The sequence below is a fragment of the Cottoperca gobio genome, chromosome 9 (assembly GCF_900634415.1).
Source record: "Cottoperca gobio chromosome 9, fCotGob3.1, whole genome shotgun sequence".
Classification (NCBI taxonomy): Eukaryota; Metazoa; Chordata; class Actinopteri; order Perciformes; family Bovichtidae; genus Cottoperca; species Cottoperca gobio.
The window spans coordinates 11,493,622-11,515,127 of NC_041363.1; the positions used below are offsets into that span (position 1 = coordinate 11,493,622).

Below are 21,506 nucleotides of genomic sequence, written 5' to 3' on the forward strand. Positions count from 1 at the left end.
AGCTAATTGTTTTCAATATACAGTATATGTATGGTCACTTGTCCACAGGGGTTAATCCTGGGAACCCTACTCTTCTTGATACTGTGTTATGATAAACGCATCAATGTTTATCCAACAAGGGGATCACTTTTACTGAATTCCAGCTAAATTTAATCCAGGGAAAACCAACTGTCATTTATAATCTCTGGACAATGAAAGAGTTTATTTAAAAACATGAGATCATAACACTCCATGGCTGGTTGCAATTCTGGTTGTGTATATATATATGAAAATACAATCAAATTATATAAAAAGGAGCATTTCCATAACTTCTTTACAAATTTCTCAAAGCTCACAGATGGCGTACTTACTAAACACTATAGGAAGATAATCTTTCTACCACAACGGGAGTCAAGCAGGAAGTCATACTGTGAGCAAAGGTGAACGCACAGGAACAATATTTAGTGTCCTGTTAATGCCCTGAAGAACATAAAAACTGTACAAAATGCAAGTGCTGCACACTAATGTTTAACAAAGATCAAAGTTATGTACAGTACATCGGTGTTGGTCAGGCTTTGGCAAAATGCTGTACAACTGATCTCATATCTGAGGGCAAAAGTTCATTCTGTAAGCTATATAAAATCGGTAACGTAAGGCTGCAAATAGAACTTGTCAAAGTCTTGAGATCATGACAGTTGTCTCGGAGAATTAAATAAATACAACTAGATTATGTCAGCTTTATTGTTACATTTTAAATATAGTTGTATGGGATTCTAAAAAAAACAACCCTAAACTGAGTGACTGTAAACCAAAACGTGTTGCACAAACAGCACAATATTTATGTAAAGCCAACAGGCCTTGCCAAACTGACCAATTTCAAGTGGTTCCGAGTCCTTTATAGTCTTTTGTTTCAAGTCTTTTACTTTGGCATGCTTTTCAATTATCAAGCACCATTACATTTCCATGTCCTCCTCTCCAGAGCTATGGGCTACAGGAAAGCTGTATGGAGAAGAGTGTGTGTCTGCAGGTGGACTAGAGGGGCTGAGGGGACCGTGAGGGGTGGGAGATGGACACCGAGTCGGAGGTTGCCGAGATACTGTCTGTTGTTTACGCTGTTTCTGTAATGAACCCTTCTGCTTCCGACAGAAGGGATCGTCTGGTGGCCGCCACAACACCAACTCCATGCAGGAATGGCTCCTAAAAGGTACGAGGAAGAAGCAGGCGAGACAAAAATAAACACCAAGGAAAAATGTGTCAAGAGCTTTTCAAGGAGGAAACAGCAGAACACGAGACATGTTGCTTCATCAAACATTAAACTTTCCTATAACAAAATGAAGAGAACATACACAGACTGGGCTACTGTGTGCGGCAGGATGTCACTGATGCCGCGCTGTAGACCCTCCTTCAAACTGTCAGAGATCACCAACACTGGCCGTCTCGGGGCTGGCTCTACATCAAGATCTTCATCCTCATCGTCATCCTCCAGCGTTATTCTGTGATACATAAGAATCACAGTATGTGTTGATTTCACCTTTTCATGTGATAACAACCTCTAAACCCGTCACTACCACTGAATGGCAAACTAGGAACACAGGGGAACTGGAAGTGCTAAAAAGCTAATTGAACAAGGAAGGAGGTGCCAACTTTGAATGTTATGTTTAAAAGCCGCCACCGACAAATCCTACTCACTGTGCCTTTAAGATTTGGCTGAAACAGTTTGCTGACTTATACAGTATATGCTTATACAGGGATGGGTGATATGTGCAAATTAATTGCAATATAATTATCACAGCAAGACAACATTTACTTGGTATTGGTAAGTGATGATAGACACTAAAGTATTCAAAAGCCTGAATTAAGTATTTATTTAAAACTAACTTTAGCCTAATCAAAAACTGTAATAAAACTGTGACCTTTCCAGGGTGTACCCCTCCTCTCAACAAATGCATGCTCGAATAGACTCAAAAAGAGGTAGGATTTCAGTCAAATCATCAGGTGATCAGTCAAATAGTTGGTGGTTTTCAACACCCTGCATATTGCACACCTGTCTTCGATCTCCTGAAGTTTCCTCTGAGCTGCCTCTATCTCCATGCAGGAGCTCTCTGGCTCAGGTCGGGGCAGAGCGGCGGAGGGCTGTGGCAAAGTCGAGTTCGGAGATTCTGGGCAGCGCTGTGGAAGGTCAGAGCTGGCTCTCTGTGCAGGCAGAGGAGAGCAGCTATTTGCTGTTGGCCAGTCATGAGTGCTCGTGTTTGAGTTTTCTGAAACATCCACTTCTGCCCCGAACATTAACCTCCTCCTTTTGGCACTGCATCCCCTGAGATAACATTAAGATATTTATTCATATGAGACTACTCAAAGTATTGTTAAATGGTAAGTAAGACTGCTTATTCTGCACATCTCTCACTTACTCATCATCAATTCTCCTCCTGTGCTTCCTGAGGCATCTTGTCTCCCAGCTGCTTTGGGACATTTGGGACAGATGTGTTAAAATACAACATGCCAGATTAAGATTAAAAAGATATTTCATGTGTTGCCACTGTTATTCTGACAGCGGTATGGAGGGAATTTACAATCCCCAAATCATCAACTACATACTTGTTGGAGAGAGTTGCTCTCTGTAGATGGCGGGACGTACTTGGAGATCCGAGGTCAAATTCAGGAAGGCTTGTGGGGCCTGAAAATGAATACATGGCTGGCAGAAACCCCAGTTCACTGCTTGTGGGAGCAGGATGATGCATGGTGGTCCAGCCGGTGAAATGATTTGAAGAGACACACGGATAGATAACTATAAAGTAGTGATACCGATCAGATAAACCGTTAAAGCCATTTTCTTAAACCTCCACGACGTACAAGTTATAAATCTGTTTACACGAGGACAGCTGGCTGATTATCTCGCTAGCTACCACGCCACTGTATTCTTAGTATAGCGTTACGGGTAAAACTGTCTATTATTATAACGTGACACGACAATACACAATGACAGATTTATCCCTGCGCTGAATAACAACTTTGAATAACTAAACCAGACATGTAACGTTAGTTGTAGCTTTTGTAGACCGACCTGTGCAGATGCACTGCCCCTTCGTGTTTTTGTTGTTGATGTTTCGCTATCGTCCGTCAGTTCACAACGTTTTCCTTTGAGATAATGCCATTAGCACACAGCAACAGGCTTCACATGCTTAAAGTCTTACTAACTCAATATTGATACCACATTGAAGCAGAAATAGCCCCCACATAAAAGGTCCCTGTGGCGTGAACTGCTTGAATGGTAGGCTGGGTCAAACTGACGTTAGCTAGCTATTCTGAAAAAGTAAGTTACGCCAGAAGAGTCGTCAAGGTTCCAGAAAGAGCGTGTGTTACGTTACGTTACGTTACGTGAATTGTGGGAATTGTAGTTACTGAGGACAAACAACATACTACAAAGTTTGTGTTAAGCAGTCGGTGGGACACAAGCAACGTTAACAAAGTGACGTTTTTGTTAAAGCATTAGCATCCGTTGTAGCTCCCTACGTTAACTAGCATTAGTTCAAATCAACCCGAGTCCGACACAGGTAACGTTACTGACCGGAAGACGATTTGTGTAAAGCAGGATAGGTAGAAGCAATCCTCTTGTTTTCTATGTTCGTATTACCGAAGAGTATATGCGATTGACAAGATAGTTGCCCCCAACATCCTGTTGTCCGGCTCACAGCTCGTGTTAAAAAACTTCCCTCTTGCTTATTTCATCGCTTTGTCGTCTCAAACTGTCATGTGACAGTGAACAAAACACTGTAATCTCAGCCTCTGTTCTTCCTCAACTCTGATTCTTCACACTGCAGTCGTTTCTGAGGAGGTAAGACACTGTTGTTTAATGTTACACGCTAATGACTAAGCTGCTGTGATACTGTTTTAATTAGGATCTTATAATATTTACCTAAACTCGCTAAATAGACTATTAGATTACTACTATTCATGTATTCCAAAGGGTATATTACAATTATTTTCAGATTTATTTTTTGACATCTGTGTATCTGCCTTTGTCAAATAAGTGAAAATAAGTGACAACTTTCGTGCTAAGAAAAGTTTCTTGATTTCTCCCTTTTTACAGTATATCTGTGTTGTTACTTTAACGTTTTATGCGATTATATTGATTTATTTCCACTGTTTGTGTTATCCACCAGGTTGCGCAGAATGCTGTTTTTGGTAATAATCACAGGCCTACTGGCTTTTTCCACTGGTAAACCATGTGGTAAGTATTTTTATATTTATATAGTATAAATCCATTATCACCAATCAATAAAAACCCTGACTGGCCTTACTAAATCCGTTTTTAACACTGGAAAAACCCAGTTTACAAATCCACTGAATCACTGGTTTGGACAATCACATATTTTGCAATTATCTACTTCACTATTTGAATGGCCTTCATATTGTTTGCTCATTGACAAAAGAGAGTGATAGCGCCATGTTGGTCAGTGATGAGGGCAACATTTCAAGGAGGGACATTAAGATATTTAGAACTTGATCATAGCAATGAAACCTCTTTCAATTATTAAGTCTCCACATTCGTTGTTTCCTCTTGTTGTGACTGCTGATGCTGCAGTTCTGGTTTTGCAATACTCTGAAAGTTTATGTTGATCTCAGCAAGTGAGTTTTACTTTAAAAAATGTTTGTCTGTTTTTAATTTTTATTATTCCAGATAATGAAACAGCCAACAGTGAGCTGGAGCTATCTCTCAATAAGAATCTCCTTCGCTCTCTGGAGACGCAGGAAGGACTCCCCAATCCCAGTGTCCACTTGGCATTACGGCTTTCTGATTCCCACAACCTTGCCAAGGAGAGCGAACACCTGAATAAACTGAAAAATGATTTGCACAATGACATTCAGAGGTACTGTATTGCACACAACACAACAAATGGCATGCTATTTTAAATCTGTAGGTCCACTGAGCTGATCTTTTTCCATGATGTTCTCACCTGAATCTAAGTCTAAGTCTCCTATGTCTTTCTCAGCTCTCTCACTAATGGCCAGCCTGTGTCCGGCATCATGGCGCTGTACACTCTGGCTTTGAAGTCTTCCTGCTACGACCTCAACACAATCACCTTCACCACCAACGAGAAGAGTGAGACGCTGCTGACGCACCTAAAGAAGCAGATGGAACAAGAAAAAGAGCATATTGCCTGTAAGTTGTCCTTTGACCTTTTTCGGAGGCCAACAGTTTTAACAGTTTTTTATTGTGCTACAAAATGAGTTCAAAGTATATTTAGTGTATTTATTGCTTCAAAAAAGAAATCCAGGAAAATGTATGTAAAAGAACAAGCAAACAGTTTGGAATACCTTGGGCTGAATTGGCTCAGTAAAAAATGTGTTAATTTAACTCTACTTTAGCTTTATAGTTGTGATGTCTCTTGAATATGTCTCAATTAAATTTGAGTGTTTAGGTTGCACTTTGACAAAAAATTCTGCAGCGCCAATTTCTTTTCAGTCATTACAGCAACTATTGATTAATTCCATTTAAACTGAAATGAGGAGAAACTAAAGTAATTAAAGTTTTTGAACATAAACGTGGGGTCATGTTTTAATATAATTTGTTTTATTTTTATTTCTCCTTTCCTTTGCGCAGTCAGCCTACGACCTTTGACCAACTATTACCAGTACTCTCTGGGTGTGCTCGCTCTTTGCGCGAGCGGCATCAGGGTCAACAACCATGTCAGCAACAAGCTCATCAAGGCTGCAGTACATGATTACTTCAAACATGGAGACACTGAGAGTACTGGTGAGTGTAACCTGTCTATTTCTTTTCTTTTAGATGATGTGCAGGCAGGGATGCTTCCCAATCCTTATGATAACGAATGTCAATTACTCTCCTCGTGTCAGTGTACTTACAACTACAAGTGAGATAGTATGAAACATGTACTGTTTTTACATTACATCTAAAGTCATATTTTAGACGGATGAATTCAAGTTACCTGAGATTAATTCTACTAGTAGGTCATCTCACAGAAAGAGGTCAGAATGAAGGTGTGCATTACCAGTACCTTAGACTCCGTTCTTTTGTCACCACCACAATGTTAGGAATCCTGTAACTTTTGTTGGTACAACCTGTTTTTCATGTTTGAAGTTAACCTCTCCCTCCTGTCTGAATGTCAAATATACATATTGTATTCTTCTTTCTCTCCCTAGATACCTATGCCATGGCTGGAATGGCACTCCAGTGTGTGAAGGACGCTGGTTGTCATGTGCAGAGCGCTGATGAGCTCAACGCAGCCCTTACAAAGATCAAGCTGAAGCTCTTGGCCTCTCGTAGGGACGACTGTCATATCGGCAATGAGTTCAGCACAGGCCTCGCAGTTCAAGTAAGGATCTTTTTTCTTATATTTTCTTAAGCTCCCTTTGTCTGAAACATTGCATAACTACATCTTTGCATCTTAAATGTACATATTTGTTGTGTTAAAGGCCCTATTGGCAATGGGTGGCCAAGTTGCAGAGTATGCTACGTCTATGGAGGCCATAAGGACGGACGCCAGAAACAACGTATACCACAACCCCATGGCCATATCTCAGATTCTGCCAGCTCTCCAGCAGAAATCCTACCTGATGGTTGAAAACAAGGAGTGCCTCAATGAAGATGGTATGTACAGCATTGTTTCTACCCCCTGTGGTCACCATGACTTCAAGCTGTTACTGTATTGTCACTGTTTGTGTCATGGTGTGTGCGTTCTTTTAGACACTCTGGTGCTGGAGCCCATAGATCCTGTGGTGGTTTTACCAAGCGAGATCAAAGTGAAGGTGGAGGTGGTGATGTCCAGCGGAGCAGCTGCTGTTTACACTGTGAAAGCGCCAAAGGGAAGCTCTCTGTTGGTGGCTCTTAAACTTCTCAAGGGAAAAAATGATGGCTTCACGTGAGTTCATTTAATGTCTTTTTGTGCGTTTTAGTGTTTTTTAGCTTTCACATTTTTTTTGTTTTTTGTGATTGCCTTCATTGAGTAATATTTGATGCTGTTTGGCAGGTTTGAGACGCAGTCCAGCCTGTGGGGACCTTTCTTAAGTGCGGTGAATGGAGAGCAGGCCAGACAGAGCGACCGCAGATACTGGCACCTCTCCTCTGAAGGCACTGCGCTCAGTCAAGGTGAGGACACATATTACACGTAAATAGAGCATTCCCTTTTTGCAGCTTTAATTTCACTTTGTTAAAATAAAAAACTGTTTTTTCTCCCTCAGGTATCCAGGATTTCAAGTTAGAGGTGGCGCAAAAGATCACCATCAAAAACACAAGCTACTGAGAGTCAGTTACTGCTGATGCAACAGTGATTAATGAGGATGAAAACAGATCAAGTTTCAAGATCAACTTTTTTCTATTATTTTATTGTTTCAACCAGTGCTTATACTTAAATGTATTATACTTAAGATGCCATCAACTGTGAATATATGGTCGAACTGGTTTCATAGAATTTATGCATTAAAAGTGTAATTTAGAAGTAATTGCACAGACCTTGCTGTGAATATACTAACTTTAGGATGTAAATTGTAATGCTTTTTTTAAATTATGCATTGTTAAATGAGTGTGAAATGTTTATTCAAATGTCTCACAGAGCGTGATTGTGCTTTTTTAAACAAATTAAAAAAGTCATAATGGATTTTTCTGTAAGTTTGTGGGGGTTTTTTTCAAACAAAATATGAATTATGAGTAAGTGACAGTTAATTAAATCATTAGATCACATTAGGTTTCCTTACATAGTAACAGAGCTAATAACACTGTGCAATTAGATTGTTATTGCATGTGAGTCAAGCACTTTTATTATGGATGATTGAATGTTAATTGACATTGTCACACTTGCATTAATGTAAGACAATCTAGTGCCAATGGAGATCCAAACATACAGTACTTTGTTTCCTGTGGAAATTAGTTATTTCTTAAAGCTGACATTTGATATAGTTTACAATTTGGAAAGTTACTTGATTGAGTGGCATGAGTGCAAGATTAATAAAAAAAAACTGGACGTCTTGGAAGTAACATATTAGGGGGAAACGTGAAGAAATTAACATTTAATTGATTTACTGTAGAAACAAAAAATAAAGAAATGTATCTCATCTGAGGACAAGCACAAGTACTTCCGGTTTATGACAAAATGATCATGATCTGTCACCACCTCAAACTGTGTTGTATTTACTCACAGTACAGTCTTTGAATCTGTACGCTAAATGTATGAAATCTAAGAAAGTTTATTGGTCGTTTTACACCAATTTCTCGATAAATTTGTCAAAAGGCTTTTGTTGCGAAAGTACAGAACACGACACCGGAAGTGACTTGAGTTTTAACTGTTTGTGGTTTTACTATTTGGGCACATTTTCTTATGACCTTACCTCAGTATTTTTACTTGACAGCAGCTAATTGTGCGGGCGCTACAGGAACAATTCAGCCAATATTTCGGCGTCTATAAATGTAGAATTAGTAGCACATTTAGGTGTAAATTGATTATTCACAACGAAAGTTCATGTTAGCATGACTGGTTAGCATACACCATGGAGAGGAGGAGGTAGCTGCCATGAGCTTAACTCGGTGGTAATGTAAAGTCTTAACTGCTCACTATTAGCACCAAGTGACATGCAGATTAATTTTATAGTTTATTTGTAGTTTTTTACTTATGCCTGTCATAATGTCTGCCCTTAATCGATGCGTTTTGTTCAAACTTGTTTCCAAGTTAAAAACAGGTTTGATACACTTTAAGAGATTTGGGTATAATGCGCCTCCACAGAGGAAGACACCTGACAGCCTCCTGCGAGTTGGACACTCAGCCATAACACAGACGACACTCAGTACTATGAATAATAAGTCAAGGATGCTCAGTGTTTCCTGTTCAAGATGTCTGTCTACTTCAACTGAGAACAGAGCCGCTCGAGTGAAGAGAGTTTCTGTCGAGGGCAACATTGGTAAGATGAGTATATTTACTGTATTTCAAAATAAGATGAATTGTTGTGCCACTGCCAAGCTATGAGTTGTTCAGTAGTACAAGAATAAAAGTGCTAATAACACAGTGTTGAGATACCCTGTTGCAAGTTAAAGTCCTGTATTCAAAATATTACTTAAGTAATAGTAAAAAAGTATTAGCAAACATCAAAATATACTTAATGTACAAAAGGTGAAAGTGCTCATTATGCAGAATAATACATATTATATTACTGGATTAAATGATTGATGCATTGACGTGTTAATTACTTTAACGTTGCACCTGATAAAAAATTAGCTCATTTCAATGACGTTACATATGGCTGGGAAGCTTAATTTATAATAAAATATCATAATTTATTTGTTGATTTTATATTTTTGTATTAATAATCTTAATCTTCAAAGTAACTAAAGCTGTTAAATATATGAAGTGGAGTAAAAGTATCTACAATATTTTTCTCTTAGATGTAGTGGAGTAGAAGAATAAAGTAAAACAAAAAAGGAAATACTCAAGTAAAGTACCTCAAAACCTAAATTAAGAATTTAAGTAAATGTACTGTGTTACTTTCCACCACTAGAGTTGATTATATACAGTATATCTCAAAAGTGAGTACACCCTTTAGATTTTTGCAAATATTCTGTTATATCCTTTCAGGGGATAACATTATCCTACTGAAACTTTGATATAACTTAAAGTAGTCAGTGTGCTGCTTGAATAACAGTATAGATTTATTGTCCTTTGAAAATTACTCAGTACACAGCTGTTAATGTCTAAACAGCTGGCAACAAAAGTGAGTACACCCCATAGTGAACATGTCTAAATTGTGCCCAAAGTGTCAATATTTTGTGTGACCACCATTGTTATCTAGCACTGCTTTAACCCTCCTGGGCATGGAATTCACCAGAGCTGCACAGGTTGCTTCTGGAATCTTCTTCCACTCCTCCACGACGACATCACGGAGCGCACGGATGTTGGACACCTTGCACTCCTCCACCTTCCTCTTGAGGATTCCCCACATGTGCTCAATTGGGTTTAGGTCTGGAGACATACTTGGCCAGTCCATCTCCTTAACCTTCAGCTTCTTCAGCAAGGCCGTTGTCATCTTGGAGGTGTGTTTAGGGTCATTATCATGTTGGAAAACTGCCCTACGGCCCAGTTTCCGAAGAGAGGGGATCATGCTCTGCTGCAGGATGTCACAGTATATATTGGAATTCATGTGTCCCTCAATGAAATGCAGCTCCCCAGTGCCGGCAGCACTCATGCAGCCCCAGACCATGATGCTGCCACCACCATGCTTGACTGTAGGCAAAACACATTTGTCTTGGTACTCCTCACCAGGGTGCCGCCACACACGCCGGACACCATCTGACCCAAACAGGTTTATTTTGGTCTCATCAGACCACAGGACATGGTTCCAGTAACTCATGTTCTTGGATTCATTGTCTTCAGCAAACTGTTTGCGGGCTTTCTTATGCATCGGTTTCAGAAGGGGCTTCTGTCTGGGGCGACGGCCATACAAACCGATTTGATGCAGTGTGCGGCGTATGGTCTGGGCACTAACAGGCTGACATCCCACTTCTGCAACCTCTGCAGCAATGCTGGAAGCACTCGCACGTCTATTTTTGGAAACCAACCTCTGGATATGACGCTGAGCACGTGGACTCAACTTCTTTGGTCGACCCTGGCGAGGCCTGTTCCGAGTGGAACCTGTCCTGGAAAACCGCTGTATGATCTTAGCCACTGTGCTGCAACTCATTTTCATGGTGTTGGCAATCTTCTTATAGCCAAGGCCATCTTTGTGAAGCGCAATAATCCTTTTTTTCAGCCGCTCAGAGAGTTCCTTGCCATGAGGTGCCATGTTGTCCAGCATTCAGAGAGAATTGTGCCCAAAACACCAAATTTAACAGCCCTGCTTATCATTTACACCTGAATCCTTGTAACACTAACGAGTCACATGACACCAGGGCGGGAAAACAACATCATTGGGCACAATTAGGACATGTTCACTATGGGGTGTACTCACTTTTGTTGCCAGCTGTTTAGACATTAACAGCTGTGTACTGAGTAATTTTCAAAGGACAATAAATCTATACTGTTATTCAAGCAGCACACTGACTACTTTAAGTTATATCAAAGTTTCAGTAGGATAATGTTATCCCCTGAAAGGATATAACAGAATATTTGCAAAAATCTAAAGGGTGTACTCACTTTTGAGATATACTGTATGATTACCTGTATTATGTCTTGTCAAATATCAGCTGTTGGAAAGTCGACCTTTGCAAGACTCTTGCAGTCAGCTTGTCCCGACTGGGAGGTGGTGGCAGAACCTGTCAGCAAGTGGCAGAACATTGAGAGTGGTACCTCGAAGGTGTGTGCACATTTACTGACCTCTTCATCTTTTCACAACTGAAATCAATAGAAGCCAAGCTTGACCATCTCAGCTCGTGTCTTTGACAGGGGACAGCCGCCTCCCCCCAGACGACAGTCAGCAACCTGCTGCAGATGATGTACCAAGACCCTCTGCGTTGGTCTTACACATTTCAGACATTTTCCTGTATGAGCAGACTGAGAACGCAGCTGCAGCCTCCTCCAGCTCGCCTGCTCAGCTCAGAGGGAACACCTGTCCAGGTGTATGAGCGCTCCATCTACAGCGACAGGTGAGCGAGTCAGGGCAGGAGAGAGTGAGTTAGGGAGCTGTAGACTTACTCCACTATCAATAAATTCACACATTATCACTATATTGTTATTATTGCTGTTAATAATCAAAGTTGTGCTCAGGATAGCCTATTATTAGTATGGAATTTAATATATGTGTGTAAGTATATATGTCCTTTATGTACTATTAAATGATTGAAAATTAAACTTGACTGTCTGTCCTGTCAGATACATCTTCGCCCTGAACATGTTTGAGCTGGGTTGTATCAACTCTACAGAGTGGGCAGTGTACCAGGACTGGCACTCTCTCCTGGTGGAGCAGTTTGGACACCAGGTGGAGCTGGAGGGCATCATCTACCTCAGAGCCCCACCAAAGGTATGAACATAAGAGATTTCACGTTACATTCAAGAGATAAATCTACAGTTACAGTAACTCGTGAGGAAAAAGCACGTTTTGCCACATAATCTTAGCGTGTGGTAGTTGTTTGTATTTGTAATAATGTTACTGTAACATTACATCACTGACATTTACTCTAATTTGTTTTGAAAAACACACAAACACATTGTACTTTTGATGTTTCGCAGACATGTTTGCAGCGTCTGGAGCGACGGGGCAGGGTAGAAGAGAAAGGAGTGAAACTGGACTATCTGGAAAAGCTTCACGTTCAACATGAGAGGTGGCTTGTTGAGAAGAGCACCGAGTGAGTGCAAATGAGATCACGTGTCTGTTGTCCTGTTTGTAGCTGGTATGACCTGTAAACTATCCTACAAACTAAAAGCTATCCTATTTACTTTAAAATGATGAAGTGAAATGACAAACACCAGCAGTAGTACAGCCACTGTATTACAGAATGCGCTACAGATTCCAGTTTGTCGATCAGCTTTTTAAACGCCTTCCCTCGCAGCTGTTTGTTGCTCGGCTGTGAACAGATGACGGTCAGCAGTGTGTGGTCTGAGGTGGTCGGTGTAATACAGCTTCGCTCTCTGTTTTCAGAATACATTTTGAGAAGTTGAAACGGATACCTGTGTTACAACTCGACGCCAGTGTGGAGTTTAAGAGTGACCCAGAGGTGCAGAAGGAATTTATAACAAAGGTATGTTTATTTGTAATAGCTGCTACATCAGGGTAAACCACAAGAGGGCCTCGTGCTAATGTTTGAGAGCTCATTTCTCATCCTCACAGTCTTTATCCAAGGAGATTCTGTTTGATGTGTTTCATGTTTGTGATCCATGTGATCCCAAACTACCTTTTCATACACAGATGAAGAACTTCTTCAATGCTTTATGAGAAGATGTGGTCAACAACCGCCAGCAGTGGGAAACAGAAGAGACCGGTCCGACAGCAGTCAGTCAACACACACACACACACACGAGCCTCTCATAGAGTGAAGGAAATATAAAGTAATAAATAAGTTTTCTCTTTTTGGACCCCATGAAACACACAGATTGTGTTGTGTCTGTAAATGAATATGTTACCTCAAAAAAGACCTTTTAGATTGTTACATTTGTTCAGCTTTATTTTGTTTGCATGTTAATTTGCTGTGAGATTCACTGTTAGTTAAAGTTACTTCTTAAACTGTACTATACTGTACAGACTAAGTCTGTGCTGACCATTTGGAAACACGGTTTACTGAGCAATGCTTTACACATTCCTAACTGACAAGGACAAAACAAATAACCCAAGTATACTATTTGTTGTTTGTTCATAAATAAAAATCTGAATTTTAATTCTTGTGATATATTGTCTGTTTTATTATCAAAGATTTTCTACTTTCTTATTACTTTTATTCTTAGTTTCTGTACGTGTGAAACGTTACATTACTTCTGCCACAGAAAGGTTCTAATGGCTGCACAGCATTTAAAGTGTTATTTGTTAATGGACTTTAATGTTTCGAAAGGATCAGGCTCCTGAGTGAACACAAAGGGCCAGGCAGTTTGACAGGACAATGACCTTGGCTAAATGTTTTCTTTTTCTCCCCCTCTGGTGTGCTCTGATGATCAGAGGGGGCGTTCAAATGCCTGCAGTGGTCAGGGGTCATCAAAGGGCAGCTGTCCACTATAAAGGGGCCTGTCTGGAGCTCCGTCTGCACACAGCATCATTTCAGCCTGAGACCAGGTGGAGGAAGGAAGGAGATCTTTGCCTCTCTCTCATTATTGTTGGAGTAGATTATCTGGGTTTCAGTTAAAATGGAAGCTCGAGTCCTGACAGCTTTCTGCACATTCCTCCTCTGTTCTTTTGGAGTCGTTTTCCCGTCCCAGGGGCACAGATATCTCTCAAGCCTTGAGACCAGTTTAGCATTGAAAAATCTCTCATTTAATCATCGCAGCAGATACCCTCTGTACATGATGCAGCTGTACCGCTCCTTCAGGACTGCTCATTCCTCTTCTTCGGTAGCTGTCAACACCATTACAATGCCAGGTGACAACCCGTCAGCACACAGTTCTGACTCCGTCCTAAGTCTGATGGCCAGAGGTGAGTAAAGAGTTTAATTGTTATGTTTTTTTCCCATCACTGGGTATAGAGCATGTTATATACTGTATGTTAGTTTCTACTCAGTTTACTCTCCTCCAGCAGCTCTTGGGTTGGTGCATTATCTGTGTTATCAGACCCTCCCCTTTACAACCCAGCAAGTGTCAAAATGCTTATTCCACTTTAAAGGGTTTCTCTGTTTTATGTGAGAGGGTGTGTATATTAGCCCTCAGACGTCCTTGCACAGGGGGGTTCAATACACATCCTGTCCCGTTCACCCTCCCACTCCGGTGTTTTGACATTTGTCCAGGATCTGGTTTGCCCAGAATCCTCCAGACTGCTGTGTGTGTGGATTTGAGTTGTCATTTACATGTTTTGTTTCATTTTAAGATTGCCATCAAGAGGGTGAAAGATGGACAGTCACGTTTGACATGTCATCCATCTCTGCTAGTGAGCTTGTCCAGCAGGCAGAACTTCGGATCAGACTACCTGCTTTCTCTGGCTCTAAGCGTGCCACTGTGGATTTATATCACTCCAGAAAGCAGAGCTGTGAGCCGGGCAGCACATCATGCCAAGATGAACATCTTTTCCTGGGGAGCTTTGGCACATCAGCCAGCAGCACAAAGTCTGCCTGGAAGGTTTTTAATGTGACCGCTCTGTTAAAATACTGGCTGTACCAGGGAGATGGAGTGTCGAGCCAAGAGGCCTCTGGAGAACCGGGCACGGACCATGGGAGCTGGTGCTGGGGATGAAGGGGAGATCTCTGACAAGTCCCTCTTCAAGAATTTGGGATTGATGCAAAGAAAAATACACCATCCAACCATGGACCGGGTTATAATGGTCATCTTCTCAAAACACAACCTGCCCCAGGAAGGCCACACAGCACACAGTCTCATTCACACTGTGGAGAACTCCAAGTATGTGACGACGGACAGAGTCAGCACTCAAAGTCGACGCCACAAAAGGAACAGAATGGAGAGGATGAGGATTGCTGCAGGAGCTTCACCTACTCCAGCAGCAGCAGCAGCAGCAGCAGCAGCAGCAGCAGCAGCAGCAGCAGCGGAGCCAGCCGTAGGGCCGCTGTGTCGTAGACTCGACATGTGGGTGGACTTCGAACACATCGGCTGGGACGAGTGGATTGTTCACCCCAAGCGCTTCAATGCATTTCGCTGTGAGGGAGAGTGTCCAACACCACTGGATGAGTCCTTCAACCCTACCAACCATGCGTACATGCAGGTGAGATCCCATTTAACTCTTTAGAATCTTAAACAATCAGTTTTTGTATAGTCTCTGTTTTACTGTGTTAGTGGGGCAGTAGTTTAGTCTGTGGGGACTCGGCTTGTGAAAACTAGATTGCCCCGCCCCCGGGAGCAGTAAAGTAATGTTTGTTGTTGTTCATGTGAATTATTCTTATATTTTTCAGAGCCTCTTGCAACATCACAATCCAAAAAGAGTGTCTTGCCCGTCGTGTGTGCCGACGCGCCTCAGCCCGCTCTCCATGCTGTACTACGAGAACGATGATTTGGCCCTGCGGCATCACGAGGACATGATTGTTGAAGAGTGTGGATGTCACTGAAGGGCCAGCATATCACTGGTTTCACTGCAGTGTTGATAATCTTGAGTGCAACTGCATCTTTACGGTCTTCATGTAAACTTTAATGTTCAAATACTAAAGTCATGAAGTCATAAAGTCATGGCCTGGAAAAATGGCAGGATATGACTGTTAAGTTTGAATATATTTCATCCACACTGGGTGGTACACAATAGTATATATCTTTAGTAAGGAGAAAGTTCTGTTGTGCAAATATTATATGTTGTATCTATTTATACATTATAATGTATACTTTGTACATAAAATATGAAAACGTATATTAAAGCATTTTATTTTGACATGATTGTGTTGCTTTGTTTTCAATGTAGTTTTTGAATATTGGGTACTTGAATTTTCTATTTCAAATATGAACCCTAAAATATTAAACTTTTTAATTGCACAGCACAAAACATTTTAAAGAAGGGGAAACACACACATAAATTCACATGTTTTTAAAGATAAAATATCTCAGTGCTATAGATGAAGTGCTATTTACATAAACAATAAGGTATTCAGTAAGGTGCTTATTGGTTTTAAATCTTTATGGCCATTATTTGCTGTCTATGCATAACTTGAGAATATATACAGGATAAGAGTTGAAATCAGCTTTAATCTGGATTTGATTTGTATTGATTTCCATTGAATCTCTCAGCAGTAACTATTACACAGGAGGAAACACACCTCTCTGAAGCTAAACCTGCTCGTAGAAACTCATCTACATCTTAATCCCACTTGTTCTCTCTGACTTGTGAGCAGTTAACATTTTAGTGTATTTGCCTTCCTCACCTCCAATCCACATCTTCGGGCCTATTACAGCGCACACATCACCAGAGGTCATTAGTGTCCTTTCTGGCCAGGCTTCTTTTGTTGATTGTGATCAAACAGGCGAGCAGAGTAGACCAACACAAAAAAATATACTGAAGGGGAGAGAAAAGCAGTAGCACTTGTTTGTTTTGGGGTGGGGGGTGCCAGGAAGCAGAGGTGACAAGGGGAGATTTTAGACCCCAAACAAACAGAAAGCCATGAGGGAATGGAGAGAGTCAACGTCTGGATGCTGAAGCTACTGTAGAGGAAGGACAGGGTGGACTGGAACTGATCAGCTGAAACTGTTCAATCCACACTTCCAACCAGGACCAGACCGGTTCTCACAACTTTCAGTTTTATTCACCTGATGTCTGAAAATGGTCTCACCAGTGAGGACGCAAGAGAGCTACAGACCTAACACTATCACACATGGTATTATATGCAATTTAACAACACTAAAGAATCCAATCTATTGTTTATGCTTATATACAATAACTATTTTAAGTGCAGGTCCATTTGCAATAATAAAGCTGATGTGGCACTTTGACCAGTGTCCAGAAAACTCATTCACACAGTAGCACAGAGCTTGATGTCATCACTCCATGCGTCAGTTCTCACACATCTCTTCTTTTCTGTCCAAAACATCATGGTGGTCAGGCAATCACAATTAAACCTGATGTAATACACCCCGACAAAAACAAATGTTCTAATTAGTGGACCTACAGTCTTCTTTTCGGCTACATGTCTGCTTCTGTTTTACTGCCCTGTCTACGTGGACTTGAGAGATGTACTTTTTAGTAACATGACCTCCATTTATGTTGATTTCTGGATGACTATGAAGAACTTGAGTTGTGCTTCAGGAGGGGAACCTTCTTTGTAGAATATTTAGTTTAGGACAAAGCAATAAAATAACCTGTGCTTTTGTAATGAAATTAAATATTTGATCATTGCAACTGTATTTTTGTTGTCTTGTAAACCCAGGAGGGTTGGGCACTTTGTGTGCGCGACACGAAATAAAGAAAATCAAATCAATCAACTAATCTGTGGAATGTTAATTGTCCAATTCCACACACTAACTCCGCAAAGCGGCCCAACAATACTGAATAGTTAAGTGCAATAATGCCTAAGTTTTCCTGGGACATCCATTATTTAGAAGCATTTATATAATATAGTCATCAAAGGGAAAGCATGGTAAGCCACTTTAGAATGAACTTAGCAAAACCTGGACCAAGTGAAGCAACAAGGTGCCAGAAACAGAAGTGGAATGAAATGTTGCATGGGGACATGACCCTATCAGCTATGTACAGTTGTATATTGACCTCTCTTTATACAGTCCACTGACTGAGGTTATCAGTTGCCGGTGAGCTCCTTGAGGAATTCCTCTGATATGACTGGGACTGAATCAGGAGAGCACAGGAAGTGCTAAAGGCTGTTAAGCCACATGTCATAGTCAAGATGTATATTAGCTTTTCACTTACTTTAAATAAGGAAACTGCTGATAACTTGTTGTGGTAATCAAATATGTTCTTTTTATTATTATGTTATTATGTCTTTGCTCTTTCAGATGGCACTGTTCAAGTGAAATGTGTATTCAAACCAGTGAACATATTTACCCTGCCAAAATACTCCAACAGCACAGTCTCAAATACATGACGACAGGAGTGTTTGCTTTAATGGTGTTTGCTTTAATGCTTTGTCATCTTACAAACCATGTGAAAATCGGTTTCAAAAATTTCATCAACAAAATGATGTTTTACATTCACCGTATGACACGGTCGACAAATTATACAGTATCTTGAAAATTTCAAGGCAATATCTGAAGAGGGGTGTCAGGAAATGTGTGGAAATAAAAGCACATCAAGTGAAAAACCCTTTTGGAATGGTTACAAATTTAAACCCCCGCCCCCCCTATAGATTTCACGCTGTTAGGGATGAGGCTTTGTTGGTGTCAAGTACTCCTCAGTGTTGATGTTGAACTTGTAGCCACTCTTTGTCACACATAACTCAGGTTAAAGCCTTGAGGCAGACAGAAAACATTTCATTACGGTTTTGTTCTGGGCAAAACAAGCAAATGAGATTGATAAAGACTTTAAAACACGAAGACACTGGAGATACTGAAGGCGAACGTCTGTCTTCATGGAATGGATGATGGGGATAAGACGGTGCTCCTGAGCCTTTCTTCACAGCCTCGTGTTTGTCTGATATCATAATACTTGTTCCAGGACCATCTAGATGTCCATTTCAAACTGTGAGTCATCACCTGGACAAAGAAAATGTATTTCATACAACAAAAACAAAATGCTTTGAGACATTAGGATACATCTTTAACGGTGTCATATCTAAGTTAACTCAAATTAATATTTCAGGAAGACTTATATCACTCCAGGTACAATATTGTGAAATAATGTAGCTTGTTTAATTTGACAAAAATAATCAAAGAACCAACAACTAATATGTCATCTAACTTTAATGCTTTTAAAGGAGTTGAGAATGGAGGAACCATCTTCTTGTGCCAACAGCAGGAAAAATAGCGACAGAAACATTGGCAAGAAAATGTTGACAAGTGCAGATAAGATTGATGCAGCTGTGCAGAAATAACACGGTTTAAAAGGTTCACTGCTTCCTTGCAACCGCAACCTCAGCTGCTGTGTCAAATAAATAAAATGATGTTGACAGGATGGTACATCACTAGCTACTGAGTAGTAAGGGCAAAATGACAAAGACCTCCTAAACAGAAAAATGAAAATGGGGACACAATCTCAGGCAGATTGTCTGTGACAGAAAGAGAATGGCAGCTATGTGACGACAGTTTTATGATCTGATAACTGATAGGCATTTACGTGACATTACTGAGGTGAAGGATCCATCAGTGTTGTAGCTTTCAAAGTGTCAAACTGGAGAGAACGGCATGAGACAGACAAGGACAATCACCTGCTGTGTGCTACATGTGTGAAAGGGAAACTCTAGATGACGTCCAGACCCAATTATCTAGACATTAACTGGAATTGAACTGGAATTTGTATAAGAAAACCACTTAGGTCTGTATCCTTCACTCCACATTGAAGCACTACTCTGTGATGTTTGTCTGAGGTTTGTGAACATACCAGTGTTGCTGCTATCAGGAGCAGTGGTGTTGTTGTTCAGTAGTTCTCCATTATTGGCCTTCTCATCGGTGTCTTTGGAGAGAGGAGTGGTCACCCCGGGAATGTTAGGCAGACCTTGTGGAAGAGTCTTGGCCACCGGAGAGCTGCGACAGCCCAGCAGGAACTTTCGGTCGTAGATGATCCTGGTACCTGTTGTGTGAAGAGGCATGACAAGACAAGGATCAGAAATGGAGCACTGGTGCGTCCCAGTAGCTCAACCGGTAGCACAGGCGTCCCATATACAAAGGCTTAGTCCTTGCCCACAGCGGCCACTGGTTCAAGTCCGACCTGTGGCGTTTGCTGTAAGTCTCTCCCCCTTTCACAATCTGCACTTCTCTATCATAAAGGCATGAAAAGCCCAAAAATATAACTTAAAAAAATTAATAAAAATGGACCACTGCATCAGTTCAGACAGAGCACTGAGGTTGCACAAGCAATAGGGCTCAGCCATCCATCATATTTATGCAGAGTATCCATTTTAACTTCTCACAATTACTTATTATGCTCATGCCAATGCTGTTTACAGCTACAGCTTCAGCTTCATCCACAACCTCCTCCTTATGTGATACGATATTTATTTTGGTAATGTAACTAAAACATTATAACTTATTAATCAAATCACTTTCTAGAACTTATGGTTTTTCATCATTATGTAATGTAATACAGACGAAACGTCTATTTAAAACGTCTTCATCAATTAACCAGAATGCATTGAGCTCACACTGGAAAGCACCAATCACAGCTTTAGTTGTTCGTGACGTACGACCACCACAAACGTCATTAGCAGCAGAGGACAGTTAGGTGTCGCTAACGCTCAAAGATCAGCTGAGAAAACCTACAAACAACACTGTAAACACGTCTCATTTAATGCGAAAGCTGTGATATGAGTGTATACCACCTGCATGCGCAGGGTCACAATTACTTTATTACGCCAGAGTCAGTAATTATTCCTTCATTTATAACCAAACACTTGCTAGCTAGCCTTAGCAGCTAGCTGAAGCAGAGCTAGCAGCTGGTTCCGCAGTGACAGCAGCCGACCTCATGGAGTTAGCCTGAGCGTTTCCTGCACTCACTGACAATTTAGTTGATGAGAGTAAAAATGACGCTGGGTAACAGCATATCTGCACATGTATAACAACAGTACGTACCACCCGGGGTCGTGCTGAACAGGGTCCCTCCGGGAGTGGTGGAGTAATCGTGGGGCATGTGCGCCGCGTCGTTGATGGTCACCCTCCTGGTCGAGGGGATGGCCTTGGCAGTGGTCTTCTGGCATTCAGTGGACATCTTGTCTTAACTATGATACACTAAAACTAGCTAAACAGGCAAAAAGTCTTGGTTTTACAAAACAACAAAGACACACCGCGCCTGTTTTGGCTTTGTTTACAGCTACTTTCGGGTAAATAAAAATAAATAGCCTACCTCTTTTTTATAAGTGCAAATAATGAAATGAAATGTTTAAATACGTCACATTACAACATGCAGTCTTACACACAACGTGTCCAGGTTCTTTCTTTAAAAGGACCTGAGCACAAGTTCCTCTGCTTCCAGTCACTCTCCTCATGCACACAAAACACAGACAGATAGACAGACTGCAGAAAGGCTGAAGGGAAAATACTCCCGAGGTGGACAAAATTAATTTATTCCGCCCCCTACTGGTACATAATACATGTGCAATGGCTGTACAAAGTTCAACTCTGCTGTTATTTTAACAGATCTATGTCTTAATATAAACGATATGCTCTGGAAGACAAATTAGACTAAAGGATACATTTAACTTCTTATGAAATAGCTAGAGGACCTACCAACATTGGAATTATATGTAATTATAGCCTGGCAACCACAAGCTATAGCTGCCGGTTTTGCAGGACAGCATTTATTCAATGGATACTGAAAAAGATGCATTCATTTGTCTATTTATATGCTTTTGCATAGTTTCA

At 40.8% G+C, this 21,506-nt stretch overlaps 5 protein-coding genes across 14 annotated transcripts; 3 read left to right on the forward strand and 2 right to left on the reverse strand.

Moving 5' to 3' along the window:
- Positions 1-181: 181 nt before the first annotated feature.
- Positions 182-3,553, reverse strand: ccdc117 (coiled-coil domain containing 117). 6 transcript variants are annotated; one of them, XM_029439897.1, is made up of 6 exons: positions 3,041-3,553; positions 2,575-2,764; positions 2,388-2,438; positions 2,024-2,293; positions 1,326-1,472; positions 182-1,176 (listed from the first exon to the last, which is right to left on the reverse strand). In XM_029439897.1, the coding sequence occupies exons 2-6, from the start codon at positions 2,715-2,717 to the stop codon at positions 933-935; spliced, it is 855 nt and encodes a 284-aa protein (XP_029295757.1). In that variant the 5' UTR covers positions 2,718-2,764; positions 3,041-3,553; the 3' UTR covers positions 182-932. The 6 variants fall into 6 exon arrangements, with proteins under 6 accessions (XP_029295757.1, XP_029295760.1, XP_029295759.1 ...); XM_029439900.1 differs by having other exon boundaries at positions 2,575-2,694; positions 3,041-3,551; XM_029439899.1 differs by having other exon boundaries at positions 2,575-2,691; positions 3,041-3,550.
- Positions 3,554-3,699: 146 nt separating this feature from the next.
- tcn2 (transcobalamin II) lies at positions 3,700-7,595 on the forward strand. Its single transcript, XM_029439896.1, has 10 exons — positions 3,700-3,813; positions 4,141-4,207; positions 4,658-4,847; positions 4,971-5,140; positions 5,582-5,734; positions 6,142-6,314; positions 6,415-6,589; positions 6,686-6,860; positions 6,969-7,087; positions 7,180-7,595. The coding sequence occupies exons 2-10, from the start codon at positions 4,150-4,152 to the stop codon at positions 7,239-7,241; spliced, it is 1,275 nt and encodes a 424-aa protein (XP_029295756.1). The 5' UTR covers positions 3,700-3,813; positions 4,141-4,149; the 3' UTR covers positions 7,242-7,595.
- Positions 7,596-8,287: 692 nt separating this feature from the next.
- dguok (deoxyguanosine kinase) lies at positions 8,288-13,289 on the forward strand. 3 transcript variants are annotated; one of them, XM_029439749.1, is made up of 8 exons: positions 8,288-8,521; positions 8,661-8,889; positions 11,165-11,274; positions 11,364-11,563; positions 11,790-11,937; positions 12,147-12,262; positions 12,556-12,655; positions 12,823-13,289. In XM_029439749.1, the coding sequence occupies exons 2-8, from the start codon at positions 8,781-8,783 to the stop codon at positions 12,847-12,849; spliced, it is 810 nt and encodes a 269-aa protein (XP_029295609.1). In that variant the 5' UTR covers positions 8,288-8,521; positions 8,661-8,780; the 3' UTR covers positions 12,850-13,289. The 3 variants fall into 3 exon arrangements, with proteins under 3 accessions (XP_029295609.1, XP_029295610.1, XP_029295608.1); XM_029439750.1 differs by having other exon boundaries at positions 8,715-8,889; XM_029439748.1 differs by having other exon boundaries at positions 8,288-8,889.
- Positions 13,290-13,738: 449 nt separating this feature from the next.
- On the forward strand, positions 13,739-15,787 carry spaw (southpaw). The gene is given in 4 exon segments (XM_029440160.1): positions 13,739-14,034; positions 14,422-14,768; positions 14,770-15,267; positions 15,455-15,787. Coding segments are annotated over 4 exon segments (1,284 nt in total). The 5' UTR covers positions 13,739-13,748; the 3' UTR covers positions 15,608-15,787.
- A 2,303-nt stretch (positions 15,788-18,090) lies between these two features.
- Positions 18,091-21,171, reverse strand: eif4ebp1 (eukaryotic translation initiation factor 4E binding protein 1). 3 transcript variants are annotated; one of them, XM_029440755.1, is made up of 4 exons: positions 20,989-21,171; positions 20,718-20,883; positions 19,531-19,719; positions 18,091-18,686 (listed from the first exon to the last, which is right to left on the reverse strand). In XM_029440755.1, exons 2-4 carry the CDS (start codon positions 20,851-20,853, stop codon positions 18,655-18,657), a joined length of 357 nt encoding a protein of 118 aa, XP_029296615.1. In that variant the 5' UTR covers positions 20,854-20,883; positions 20,989-21,171; the 3' UTR covers positions 18,091-18,654. The 3 variants fall into 3 exon arrangements, with proteins under 3 accessions (XP_029296615.1, XP_029296616.1, XP_029296613.1); XM_029440756.1 differs by having other exon boundaries at positions 21,058-21,157; XM_029440753.1 differs by having other exon boundaries at positions 20,718-21,171.
- Positions 21,172-21,506: the final 335 nt, after the last annotated feature.

Coding starts and splice junctions, on each gene's coding strand:
- ccdc117 (XM_029439897.1), bottom strand. CDS start 2,717: ATGCATCATCCTGCTCCCACAAGCAGTGAACTGGGGTTTCTGCCAGCC. Junction 2,439..2,574: donor AGAGCAACTCTCTCCAACAA/GTATGTAGTTGA, acceptor AATGTCCCAAAG/CAGCTGGGAGACAAGATGCC. Junction 1,473..2,023: donor CTTCAGGAGATCGAAGACAG/GTGTGCAATATG, acceptor TATGTATCACAG/AATAACGCTGGAGGATGACG.
- tcn2 (XM_029439896.1), top strand. CDS start 4,150: ATGCTGTTTTTGGTAATAATCACAGGCCTACTGGCTTTTTCCACTGGT. Junction 4,848..4,970: donor TTGCACAATGACATTCAGAG/GTACTGTATTGC, acceptor TGTCTTTCTCAG/CTCTCTCACTAATGGCCAGC. Junction 7,088..7,179: donor AGGCACTGCGCTCAGTCAAG/GTGAGGACACAT, acceptor TTTCTCCCTCAG/GTATCCAGGATTTCAAGTTA.
- eif4ebp1 (XM_029440755.1), bottom strand. CDS start 20,853: ATGTCCACTGAATGCCAGAAGACCACTGCCAAGGCCATCCCCTCGACC. Junction 19,720..20,717: donor GTTCAGCACGACCCCGGGTG/GTACGTACTGTT, acceptor TTCACACAACAG/GTACCAGGATCATCTACGAC. Junction 18,687..19,530: donor TCCTGATAGCAGCAACACTG/GTATGTTCACAA, acceptor TTCTTTGTCCAG/GTGATGACTCACAGTTTGAA.
- dguok (XM_029439748.1), top strand. CDS start 8,604: ATGCCTGTCATAATGTCTGCCCTTAATCGATGCGTTTTGTTCAAACTT. Junction 8,890..11,164: donor TTCTGTCGAGGGCAACATTG/GTAAGATGAGTA, acceptor GTCAAATATCAG/CTGTTGGAAAGTCGACCTTT. Junction 11,564..11,789: donor CGCTCCATCTACAGCGACAG/GTGAGCGAGTCA, acceptor CTGTCCTGTCAG/ATACATCTTCGCCCTGAACA.